This window comes from Equus przewalskii, chromosome 8 (genome assembly GCF_037783145.1).
Source record: "Equus przewalskii isolate Varuska chromosome 8, EquPr2, whole genome shotgun sequence".
Taxonomy (NCBI): Eukaryota; Metazoa; Chordata; class Mammalia; order Perissodactyla; family Equidae; genus Equus; species Equus przewalskii.
This window is the reverse complement of record NC_091838.1, coordinates 64,936,416-64,949,785: the sequence shown is the minus strand read 5'-3', so window position 1 is coordinate 64,949,785 and position 13,370 is coordinate 64,936,416. Positions and strand designations below refer to the sequence as shown.

At 40.0% G+C, this 13,370-nt stretch overlaps 1 protein-coding gene across 2 annotated transcripts in view; it reads left to right on the top strand.

The window, feature by feature from the left end:
• The window catches only part of SNTB1 (syntrophin beta 1), a 228,187-nt gene extending 220,650 nt beyond the window's left edge, over window positions 1-7,537 (top strand). For both annotated transcript variants that reach the window (XM_070630925.1, XM_070630924.1), the window contains 2 exons: window positions 404-594; window positions 4,291-7,537. In XM_070630925.1, coding sequence (XP_070487026.1) covers window positions 404-594; window positions 4,291-4,383 — 284 coding nt within the window. In that variant the 3' untranslated portion in view covers window positions 4,384-7,537. The remainder of the gene's footprint in view (window positions 1-403; window positions 595-4,290) is intronic.
• Window positions 7,538-13,370: the final 5,833 nt, after the last annotated feature.

The window sequence follows — 13,370 nt, the reverse complement described above, 5'->3', positions numbered from 1 at the left end:
TGTGTGTGTGTGTGTGAGATGATGATCCAGAGGTAGCTTACTCTAAATCAAATGTCAGTTTTTTTCCAAGCTTAGTGGCACAAGGCCATTGGAAGACAAGTACCCTAACTACATAATGTGTTGTCAGATGGTCAGATGAGGGCTGGAGCACATATAAAATTCAGTAAATCCCAGCAAAAGGAACTTCTTTCCATTTATTCCCCTTAGTTTCATGGGGCAAGTTAAATTACAATATCAAAGTCAATGGACAATATTTTCATAAACAATTACTAATTTTCCACTTTAGAAGGTGATTTGTGCCTGGCTTCTGGGACTGGGGAGACTTGAAAGTTAAGTGCCTGGGACAATGGATTGACTTCTGTTGTTCATCCTGTCTGTCTGTCTGTCTGTCTGTCTCTTTCAGCTTGCACCTACAAAAACCAGGAGTGCCGTTTGACCATACATTATGAGAATGGATTTTCTCTTACCACTGAGCCACAGGAGGGTGCCTTTCCCAAGACAATCATACAGTCTCCTTATGAAAAGCTGAAAATGTCTTCAGATGATGGAATCAGGATGCTGTATTTGGATTTTGGAGGCAAAGATGGAGAGTTCGTAAGTGCGCTTTTCTTCAGATGGTGTAATCTCATATATTACCTTATGCGACACACCTGTATGGCTTGCAAACATAACGCTGCCTTATATTTATTTAGCATTTGACTGTTAAAGTATTTGCAGGTTCATATCTTATTTGATTCTTAAAAAACAGTGAGAAGATCCAATTCTTTCACCGTTCTTTACTTTGGTCTCATTTTCTACTGGAGTCTCACATAAATATTTGAGTCAAAGGAAATACTTCTTTACAAAGCCAGCATTAAATTCTTCTTAAATAGGGTCCCACTGGCTTCACAATGTACCATTGATTTTTTTAAAAGTGTCAAGCATCTAATCCAACCTTGGCGTTGTGCTAGGTGTCAGGGAGGCAGGGGTGTAAAACTCTCCCTCCAGGCCACCTGGGAGGTCTCAGGAGCAGAGCACATAGGCAGCAGGAAGAGGGGAGGTGCCGGATGATGGCAGAGTAGAAAGGACAGCAGGGGAAACAAAGAGAACCTGGTCAGCTCTGCCCAAGTGGAGAGAAGGCCAGAGAAAGGCCCAGCAGCTTTGGGCTAACGTCAAAAAAAATTAGCAAATTTGTCACTTAAGGTAACATCTTCTGTCAATGCAAATAGCCCATGTGTTTAAATTCATGATTTCCTGTGATCGTTACTGCCTTCTGTAATGAAAAAGTGCATTACTTCGGTTCTACAGAAGGGTAAGAATCGCGTTGTCAATGAAGATAATCCATAACCAATCTATAAATGAAAATTTGGGCGAGTTTATTCTGAGCTAAAATGTGAGGATTATAACCCGGGAGAGTCTTTCCACAAAAGAACAGAGCACTCCAAAGAAGTGGGGGTATACAGGGTGGTTATATACCCTCAAAGAGGATGTTTCACATATGATTGAAATGTCCCTTTTACAATAGTCACGAGGCTGCTCTGTCGGCACAGCAATTGATGGAAAAGCAGATAGGTCTGCTGTCTCATGAACACAGCAGGGTGGCAGGTCGGTTGCCTTGAGCTGGGTGGTCACAGATGAGTGCTGCAATCAGTTCCCAGCCTAAGGAAAGATGCTTAATCCTTAAGGAGATGCCAATGTTGGGAGGCGGAGGGAAGTTGCACCTTTATCTCAAAATGTCTAAGCAGATATACAATGCATGCTCAATGGCCACAGTCAGGCCCTTTTGGAAAAAACAAAGTCAGGCCGAATTAGGTTTATACCAAATGGCTTCCTCATATACTCCAATATATCCTATTGCTTGCCATTTCTATTTGTCAGCATGTTCTTCCACCTTCTAACAAGCATAGTTCTGGGCATTTCTCAGGAAGACATAGCATCTCATTCAACCTGAAGAATGTAGACGTTCAAGAGGAACTTGATTTTGTAATAACATAGGTCCTCCCTAGTCACCCGGTTAATCGGCAAATATTTATTGACTTCCCCTTGATAACAGGGATGGGGAATATGTAAAATGCAGAGATAGATCTCAGTTTTAAAAATCCAGTAATTTTAATTCCGCTACAGGCCTTCCACAATCCCTGCTCCCCCCACCCCCATCTCTCCACAGTTATTTCAGTCATTTCTCCTGTGGGATTATATTGACAGTGCTCTGAAAACCATTCAAGTTACCTAATAGGAGTTGACTGATGACATGGCGACATCCATGTCCTGTGGCTGACAGTTGATCTGAACTCACTTCCTGAAAACAATTTCCAGCTAGTCATTTTTGTAACCTTTAAAATGGATCTGCAGGGGCCGACCGGGTGGTGCAGCTGTTAAGTGTGCATGTTCTGCTTCAGCAGCCTGGGGTTCACCAGTTCGGATCCCGGGTATGGACATGGCACCGCTTGGCACGCCATGCTGTGGTAGGCATCCCACATAGGAAGTAGAGGAAGATGGGCATGGATGTTAGCTCAGGGCCAGTCTTCCTCAGCAAAAAGAGGAGGATTGGCAGCAGTTAGCTCAGGGCTAATCTTCCTCAAAAAAGAAATGGATCTGCAGAATTTTATGGGATGTTGTTGTTGTTATTGTTGTTGTTGTTGTTGATTTGTGTGTTTCAATCAGTAAGTTTAGCCTGAAGCCCCAGTTTGGAAATAAGTGATTTGAAAATCCATTTTACTGAGAATATTTGCAGTTCAGTGGCTGCTCTATCAATCACCCAGCCATGTACTTTTTCCTGAAGGTGACTACACCCTAGCAAAGTGGGAAAGGACAAGGAGCAGTCTCCTGTTTTATCCTTGACTGAAAAATTTAAGGCTATTTTTGCCCATGAGGAAAATCACTTACTTTTAAACTTCAGGCTTTCTGCCTGTAGTTATGACCTGACTTGAAAGATCCAGGAAGAACTGACTTCTTGCTGCCAGTACATTAAGCTGATAAGCTCAAGTTCAGATCCAGCTCCCCCAGGATGTAGCTAAGCAACCCCAAGAGGCAGGTTCCAGGCCTTTCCGGTGTGGGGGAGGGGAGCAGAGGTGAGTTGTAGGAAATGGATTAAATTGAAGGTCAAGAGACCCAAGTTCTCTTTCTGAGTCTTTTAACTACCGCACCAATTGTCTTGGGCAAGTCCTTTTATTTCTTTGGATCTGAGTCTTTCTCATCCATAAAATACAGGGACCAAAGTAGGTAATCCTTAGGTGACTCTCAAAAGTTGCATTCTGTGTTAGTGAAACAAAATATTGTGGTTAAGCCTTGACTCTGGCATTAGACATGCATTTGAGTCCACACTTTGTCTTTACTGTAAGATCGATGATCTCAGAAAGCTTTATAACTTCTCCACATCTTAGTCCCCCGTATAAAACATAGAGATAATAACAATAGCTATCGCATAAGGATTTTGTGAGAATGAAATAAGATAGTGTGTGGAAAATATTTAGCACAGGGCCTGGTGCATGACACGTAAAATCTTAACTTCGCTAGATACTATTATTATGCGTTCAGGTTGTTACTCCTCAACGGTGGCATCATCAGAGCAGAACTGGGGACAGCAGATGAGATTGAGAACAACTCCCTCAGTTCTCCTGAATTAGGTCAGGGGATAAAAACTCAGCCTGACTCTTATGCTCTGACCACGTGTTGGCTCTGTAGGAACACAACAAGGAGAAGACTTGAGGAGAGACCTTAACAGACACGAGATGTACGTGCTCACTACAGTCCAGAGTAGGACAGTGAGGACACAGCTGCTTAGCAGCACGGGTTCTGCGTTTTAGAATTTATAAGGAATTTTCACAAACAGTATCTCATTTAATACTCTAATTACCCCGTGAGTTAGGTAAGACTGAAAAAAATGTTAAGTAACTTGTCCAAGATTACACATCTAAAACCTGTTAGAACCAGGACTCAAACCTGGTCATCAGATGTGAAATTCTGTACTGCTTCACACTGTCCCTAACCCAACATAAATAATATCACTATTGTGATACCAAAAGTAAATGGTTTAGACAGTCAAGAAAGGCAACCTCAGTATTTATGCTATTGGTATATATAAATTTCACAGAACCTATTTCAGAAAAGAGATATATGAGATGTAAGGAGTAAGTTCAAAGAGATTTTTTTATCTCGTGGGGTGGGGGGGGGGCAAGGATTTAAAAACATAATTGCTCCAGTTAACACTTAAAAGCAGGAAGTACACAGATCCTTTTGATGTGTAAATCGCTATTCTGTATCAAGCATTAATTTAAAAATCTCTCATGCTCTCTTCTTTTTCAATTTCAGCAACTGGACCTTCATTCCTGCCCCAAGCCAATTGTTTTCATCATTCATTCCTTCCTGTCAGCTAAGATTACAAGACTGGGCTTGGTGGCCTGAACAGAGGGGCGACTTGCCTTTGAGAAAAGGAAGGCTGTAGTGCCACCAGAAAGGGTAACATGAGACATCAGTGCACCAGCATGCCACAGTCAGCTTTACAACCCAAGGGTCCCGTGTAACTATCCCAGACTGCTCTGTCAATTTCATCAATTACAAGGGGGTACCCTGAGAAAACACCGCAAGGAACATCGGAATAAAACTGTCTTTTTAGAACAGTCAAAGGGTAAAGAAGTGAGGGAAATTGGAAATACACAGCATAACTTTTAAATAATGACAATCAAGGACATGAAATTAGAACAGCGTGTGCAGATCTTAATCATACCAGGTTCTAGGCAACTGGTTCACCCAGGTAAGCAAGGGATGAAGAGATGAGAAATGGGCGTTTTCCCCTCTTTCCGCCCCCCCCAGGAACAATGATCCTTTGTTTTATTGTGACTTATTTCCTACTTCTAATTGAGTTGACTTTAGCTGGTAAGGAAAGGAAAGTACTTCAAATGGAAACCCACCTTTTATTTAAGTATGAAGCAGCTTTACCTTTTCTTAATGAATTATCTTTCAGCGATGTAGGAAGATTCTGAAGTGTTCTCATTAGCCTATGCTGGGCGAGAATTAAATAAAGCATCAGATACTGATCTGAGCTGTAAGCTGGTGGAATCTGAGCCGAAGTAGACTGCTTAAATTGCAAAGCTTTGCTCAAGAGTGCTGTGCGTGGAAGATGATTAATTCTGGGGCTGCATTCACACCAAGGTCTGCTATCTTAGAACCAAGACTGATAGCTTTATTTATAGGAAGCAAATTATGGATATTTTTTAAAAGATTGTCATTTGCTATATATATAGATATAACAACTCATGTGGGGTTAAATAATTATCCCTGTTTTGTGGTTTTCAGTGGAAGTGCTGAGCAATTTATTGACTCTTATTTCTGCCTGTGCTTGTATGCATGCATTTTCGAACCAGTAATAGAGCAGCTTCATATAATTCTGAACGATGCTGGGGTTTATGCATACACCCAGCATTATAATCAGATGTATTGATAGCATCCAATGCTCTTTCGGAATTCCAAGGAAATGATATAATGACCTGATATTTTTCTACAAGAATATTTTCAGACACCATATAGCGTATTACTGATTTAATGCTTTTGTTTTTGTCTTTCAAAATGAATTCACTAAAAATACACCTATTATTTTGGAGTCACTTTCCTCAAACCTTGAAAATTAGTTCTAGAATTTCTGTAAGCATTTGTAATCTTTCTTTCCCCTGTAGTTTACATAGACAAACGTTCTGGGTTAGATTTGTGTGTTTTCTCAGAATCATATTTTAGCAAATACCTATGCAAAGAGCTTTAAAAGGTGAAACTGTTTTAAAGGAATGTGATTTTGCTCACTGAGACGTATGCGTTTATTGAGTTGCAGAGTTTTATTTTAGATCAGTGTTGCCCCATAATAGGTATCATGGAATGCTAGTTCCAAAGGCCATTGACTGAGAGGTGTTTTGTGGTGGGGAAAATAAGAGGTTTGGTAATCAAAAATGTTTGTGAAATACTGAGTTAAGAAATGTTCAACAGATTTCATGATTACAGGTCTCCTCGCTTTAATGCACATTGTGGTTCTTCTGGGGGGGTCCCCTGTGCCATTCCTTGCGCTTACCTCCAGAACTCCTTTCTACTGGAGCATCTTGGGAAGCTAGTGTTTTAAAACAAAACAAGACTAAACACAGTGGAAAGCACAGCTTTAGGATATTGGCTTCTTGTTTTGTTTTGTTTCCTGTTTTAAAATGCTCAAGAGTGAGTCCCAGCCTGAATATTGGAGGAAAGCTTTGATGCATTTGTAAATTATACTGCACTCTTTCATTATGTATTTTCAAAAATCACTGGAATGTTGTTATACAAGAGAATTATACTTGTGTATTGTAAATAACATATTAAAATACATGTATTAATGCCAATAGTTTAATTCAACAATATGTAATCTAAGGTGCTCAGTACTACATGAAGTATGAGTTAATTACTCATAATTAAGTTGCAAAGATCATATATATTTATAGACAAACTAAAATGATCGTAATTACAAATATTATTTCTTCATCACTTAAGTTTTGGACTGATTAATATCTGGGTGGGGAGTCAACAGAAACTACATTCTCTGCATTTATAAAATTTTAATTTAAATATTTATATTTTAGAAAAAAATGTATTTGAATAAAATTAATGCATTTTCTGAATTAAAAGGTGTTATTAGCAAGAAATAGAAAATTTTACTAAGAGAATCGTGTATATGAATCTTTTTTTTGCCTCCAAGTTAAAGTGCATCGTATCAGAGTGGCTATGATGAATCAATTTCAAATACTCATTTTTCCTCATTGTGAATTCAACAAGTTACAATGACTTTACACTGTAGATTTTACTCTTGTCTTGATGTGTGTTATGAATGTTGTGAATGACAAAACTCATATGTCTGGATCATGCCTGGGTACAGCCAATGAATCAACTCAGTCATTTTAGGGAATTTGTTTTGGTCTAATTCACTCTGTGTTCGATTGACTTCTTATTTGAATGGATGAATTATTAAATTCACAATGTTTGTGCCTTTAGGGGCAAACCAATACAAATGAATAATGTTTTAATTTGTACTTAGTGGGAAGCTGCCCATTTGTTAGTAGATGTGGTTAGCTGAACCCTTTGGTGTGGTGACCTATCTTTAAACCATCCCATAGGGATTTGAAGAAAGCCAGTAGGAATATAGATATCAAGTTTTTTCTGACCTGAACTAAGTAGGAGAAACGAAACCATAAACCTATTAAAAAATGCCAAGGCAGAGGCATTTAATTAATTCTATCAATTGATGGAATTAAAATGCTAAAAAACATATGCTCCTTTGTCCAAAAGCTTGTTGACCCTGCTTGGCTGAAGTCAGAAGGAATGGTCTTAACGGTCAGAAGGATTCTCCTAAAATTAATGATCATGGCCTTTTGGGCCGTTGTTTTACAAATATTAGATATAGTCTATCTTGAAGGGCTTGGAGCAGGCTGGGGTGAGAGAGTAATTTTTGAATGTACCTTGAGTTAAAAAAAAAAATGTGCCTATGTTTATAGCACCATGGATATCATGTAAAATTTATATATGAATTAAATAAATATTCACCTCCAAATAAGGTGGACTGGTTGGTGGTTTCATGTTAGCTGCAGAGGGCTGTGGGAGTGTGCAGACACATCCTGCTATTCTCTCCCTCCAAGATTGGCCTCGGAAGGTGCTAATGGGTAAAGTGGATGCCACTAGCAAATTTTTTTTTGCATTTTTTCTGTGTATAGTTTCAGGATGGGTCTTCACCTGGGGCTTAGGGATCTCATTTTTAACCAAGTTTTCATGGGATTAGACTTGCACCCCAAGCTTCGAATACTCTGATTCTCTGTAGTACTAGAACCTGGTTTCTCTTTAAATTGCGTGTAAAAAATGTAACAGGCCAGGGTTGAGAAGTCTTTCTTACTACTTGAAAATTTAGTAGTATTGAGATTACATTTAGAACTGTAGAATCTCAGTTTGGAAAAGGCTTTAGAGGTCAGCAAGCATATTATGCCCAAAGTTTATTTATAATTTTAGCAATACTACTTTAGTATCTTAGGGTATATGATTTGCTAGTAATATAGCAACATAGTATATTCATATAAAAATGAATGTACATCGGGGGCCGGCCTGGTGGCACAGTGGTTAAGTGCACACATTCTGCTTCAGCAGCCCGGGGTTCACTGGTTCTGATCCCGGGTGCAGACATGGCACCGCTTGACAAGCCATGCTGTGGCAGTGACCCACGTATAAAATAGAGGAAGATTGGCACAGATGTCAGCTCAAGGTGAGTCTTCCTCAGCAAAATAGATAGATAGATAGATAAAAATAAAAAATAAAAAAACATTTAAAAATGCATGTACCTTTTAACTCATAGGTCAATTGTATCCTAGAATTATATCCTAGAGATATAATTGTGCAAGTGCACAAAGACTGGTGTGTAAGGATCACCTTTGCAGTATTGTTTGTAACAAGAAGCTGAAAATATCAATGTGACCATCAAAAGCTAAATGAATCCTGGCACACTGATGCATTAGAATATTCTAAAACTGTTACAAAGAATGTTCATTTATAAGTGCTAATATGGACAAAATTTCTAAATGCAAGTTATGCAAGATGCAGATATAGATATTGATACATATATGTATTCCATTTGTTTTTTAAAAAGTGGTTCTCAAGAAGAGTGGCACTGGCAGGGCATTTTGGCAATCTGTGCTAGTGTTGTTTGCTTGTCACAATGATGGTGGGAGGGGTGCTATCGGTATTTACTGCACAAGAGCCAGAGCTGATAGACTTCCTGCAATGTGATGACAGTCCCCACATCCGATGGAACCATTGCCCACACAATTGTTGTGTCCTCTGAGTTATTGATGTAGGTGAAAAAGATTTGTAATTATCTTGAGCCTAGACCCTGGCTATATTTTACATATGTAAATATTTTTTTGACTGATTCAATGTATTCTCAATTTTCTAGGTGACTACCATGTATATGGAAGAAAGATTGTGTTTTTGTTTTGCTCAGGGCATTTTATAACATATTTTATAAAAACAAGTCACTGGTAGCAAGTGTGTATATGGTACTTGAGTCACCAACAGAAAACACCTGACTACTTTTATATGTGCCTCATTCATGCTGAATAGAGGTCAAAGTCAAATATTTGACTACTTCTTTTGTCTTTTAGTGTGTTGTATCCCAGCATCTCCATATTGAAATGCATACTATTTCATTATCATTACTTCTTTATCTTACAGTTAGGGGATATCAGTTAAAAGTCCTGAGGGCATGTAGGTTATATTAATGTACTGGGCTCATCCTGTGGATCTGCTCAGCTTCCCTCAATGCCATCATCTGGTCTCTAGACTCTGAGCACTTACACAACCTTAGGCACCACAGCCAGCTCTGCTTGACCTTTTGCTGCCACTTAAAGCCAACTAATTGCTTGCCTGGAAATGCTGCCTCCCCGCACCTCTCCTCTTGGCTGCTGGACCTCTATCTTGGCCTTTTATCCTCTATTCATCTTTTTCCTTGGACATAAAGCCTTTTCTTGGAAGAGTATAAGACTTGATACTGAGAACACTGCTCAGACAGTGTCCCAGCAAGACGAGGAGGACAGAGGTGGAGGATGGAGAAAAATAAGAATGCCCAATAGGAACAAGAGACAGGAGTGCGAACTGATACACAATCAGCCCACCCACTGAGGAAAAGGCACTCCGTGGACACGGCCTCTACTCCAGTCTCAGAGGAGGAGCCCGTCTGGCTCTCGCGCTGGGCCGGAGGGCTGCGATTCTGCCTTGGCTTGGACCAGGGTCTGGGAATGTTGAAAGAAAACTCTGTTCTTCTCAAGTGTTCTTCTCAAGAAACAAAGCCGGTTGTATTTTCAGTAACTTTCAACTGTAATTCTTTGGATGAATAAGACCTACTTCCTCCCAAGAGCTCAAAGGCAATGTCCAGGAAAGACCCTCACTAACGCCTCACTAATTGCAGTTTCTCTGTTTTGTAATTCTCACCTGCACAAGGGGTGAAGCAACTGCTTCCTTTGCAAGTTTTCTGGGTCTCACGAGAGAGGCAAAGCCAGTCCAAAAGGAAGCTATTTCTGTTTTTCTTCAAGTAGGGCCTTCAAACTGAGGCGTTAATAAATGAAGTTTTTTGCAACTTTCCTTCTTGCTCTTGCCCTCTCAATGAATTCTTTGATGTGAATGGAACTTAATGTTCATGCAAAACAAACCACCTCACAACCTAGTGGCTTAGAACAAGCCATGTGCTATTTCTCACTGTTCTGTGGGTTGGCTGGGCAGTTCCTTGCTGGTTTTGCCGGGGCTCATTCATGTGGCTGTGTTTAGCTGGAGCTTTCTGTTGGACCGGAAAGGCCAAGATGCCTCACTCACTGCCTTGCAGCTGGCGTTAGACGGGGCACCTCAGTTCTCTTCCTTATGGCCTCTCGTCGTCTGGTAGGCTAGCCCAGTTCCCTTATGTGGCTCCCTTCCATTCAGGGCACAGTGCTACAAAAGCAAACCAGAAGCTGCAAGGTCCTTGAGGCCTAGGCTGTATCTCACACCATGTCATTTATACCATATTCTACTGGTCAAAGCAGCCACATTGCCAGTCCAGATGCAAGCACTAAGGAAATAGACTCTATCTCTTCACAGGAAGAGCTCAAACCTTGGAGGCCATATTTAACCTACTACATGCCACTATCCGGCCACAGTAATTTTCATTCCTTCTACATGCAGAATGTGCTCATTTCTTCCCAATATGGGCTAAAGTCCATTATTTCGTGATCTTCATCTGATTCAGATATGGTTGAGACACTTAGGGTGTGACATTTTAAAATCTAGAATATGTGACCTAAAAAATCTAACTTAACTGCCATCTATAGATCCAACATACGATGGTGAGGCAGGGACAAGATAACTGCAATAGATACTTCCTTTCATTAAAGGATGAGTCATTAGTCCACAGTAATTCTGAAATCCAGTTGGGCACATGTCACCAGCTATCCATTTCTAGAGCAGGAAATGTGAATCAGGGTTCATTTCTGCTACCTTGGAGTGGTACCCTCCTCCATTATGCTTGGATCTGCTCTGTGGGCTCTTGGTTCTGACTTCCTATAGTCTTTCTTTTCCATAAGAAATAGTCCATGTTTGCAACTGAATAGTCTCCTCTTGCCTCCTGCCTATTGAAATTTGGTGGCTCAGAGGCCTCTTCATTTTGATACAAATTCCTTAAAATTTTATGGACTTACTGTTGCCAAGAAAATTCAATGGAGAAAGAATAGTCTTTTCAACAAAGAGGGCTGGGGCAATTGGATACCTATATGCAAAAGAGTGAAGATGGATCTCTTCTTCACCCCATATAAAAAAATTAACTCAAAATGGATCATGGACCTAAATGTAAGACATAAAACTACAAAATGAAAAGACAACTCACACAATTTGGAGAAAACATTTGCAAATCACATATCAGATAAGGGACTAGAATCCAGAAGATATAAAGAACTCTTACAACTCAACAATAAAAAGACAAATAAAATTTTAAAAGCGTCAAAGGATTTGAGTGGACATTTCTCCAAAGAAGATATGTAATGGCCAATAAGCACGTGAAAAGATGCTCAACATCATTAGTTATCAGGGAAAAGCAAATCAAAACCACAATAAGATACCACTTCACACTTCATATCATTTGTCAAAAAGATAAATAATACCAAGTGTTGGCAAGAATGTTGAGAAATTGGAACCCTAACACATTGCTGGTAGAAATGTCAAATGATGCAGTTGCTTTGGAAAACAGTCTATGATTTTCTCAAAAAGTTAAACATGGGGGGCTGGCCCCGTGGCCGAGTGGTTAAGTTCGCGCGCTCCGCTGCAGGCGGCCCAGTGTTTCGTTGGTTCAAATCCTGGGCGCGGACATGGCACTGCTCGTCAGACCACGCTGAGGCAGCGTCCCACATGCCACAACTAGAAGAACCCACAACGAAGAATACACAACTATGTACCGGGGGGTTTTGGGGAGAAAAAGGAAAAAAATAAAATCTTTAAAAAAAAAAAAAGTTAAACATGGAATTACCATATAGTCTAGGAATTGCACTCCTAGGCATATACCCAAGGTAACCGAAAACATACATCTATGTGAAAACTTGTACACAATGTCCAGAGCAGCATTATTCATAAGAGCCAAAAAGTGGAAGCAGCCCAAATGTCCATCAACTGATGAATGGATAAACAAAATGAGGCAGATTCATACATTCAGCTATAAAAAGGAATGAAATACCGATACATGCTACAACATGGATGAATCTTGAAAACCTCAGGCTAAGTAAAAGAAGCCAAACACAAAAGGCCATATATTGTATGAGTCCATTTATATAAAATGTCCAGAATAGGCAAATCCATAGAGATAGAAAGTAGCTTAGTGGTTGCCAGGGGCTGAGGGAAGGGAGAAGAGGAGATGACGGCTAGTAGATTGGGGATTTCTGTTTGGGGTGTTAAAAATGTTCTGGAAGTGGACAGTGATTATGATTGCACAACTTTGTGGATATACTAAAACCCACTGAATTACACACTTTAAAGGGTGAATTTTATGGTATGTGAATTACATCTTAATTGAAAATATACTTTCTGGGCTTTCTGTGTATCAAGTTATAGTCCAGTCCATTAGGTGAAAGCCACACCCACAGTTCTTTTCAGGACAGGTCTCTCTCTACTTTGGGTGTCAGAGTGCTGTGGGACAACACCCTTAAGATTCTTAAAAGCCCTTTGTCTAGCTGAGTGGGTCTACTTTTAAACCATTAACTTTAAATATGGCTAAGGTCTGAATAACGGATCATATAGCCATACCTTTGGTTTGATCTTTTTCCTGAGGCTATTTCTTACTTTTGAGAATCTTCTGATTGGAGAGACTGGAAGTGGGAAACCATTTTATTTTCTGATCCAGAATGTCCTAAGATCTCAGTATCTCCGCTAAATGCTGCTAGAAAACTGAACAATTCCTTCTTTCGTTCATCTATCTTTTCTTGTACCTTATCATATTTAGCTACATAAACAAATAAGTGGCCCCCTGACACTTTTACCTTTCTGCCTGGCAATAACCTTAACTAGGTTCATCAGCTCATTAGATACAACTTCTCCTTTCCAGGTTACGCAGGCAACAATCTTGCAAAATGTACCATCATGACGTAACACAGCTGAGCTTATGGGCCTTCTGGCTCACTCTTTCCCAAGAAAGAAGGCCTCATTCGAAAGAGTGGGAGCTTTCAGAATTATTCCCGGCACTCGTAAATAACTCCCCAGAATAGCCAACGTCTAAGCTCAGATGTATTCTCCCTCTCATATACCTTTAAGGTCCCTCTCGTGCTTACCCTACAGAAAGGCAGAGCAACTGGTCAGCTGGGTTCTCCTGGAATAGCCCCAAAGTCTGTGCAGCTGTA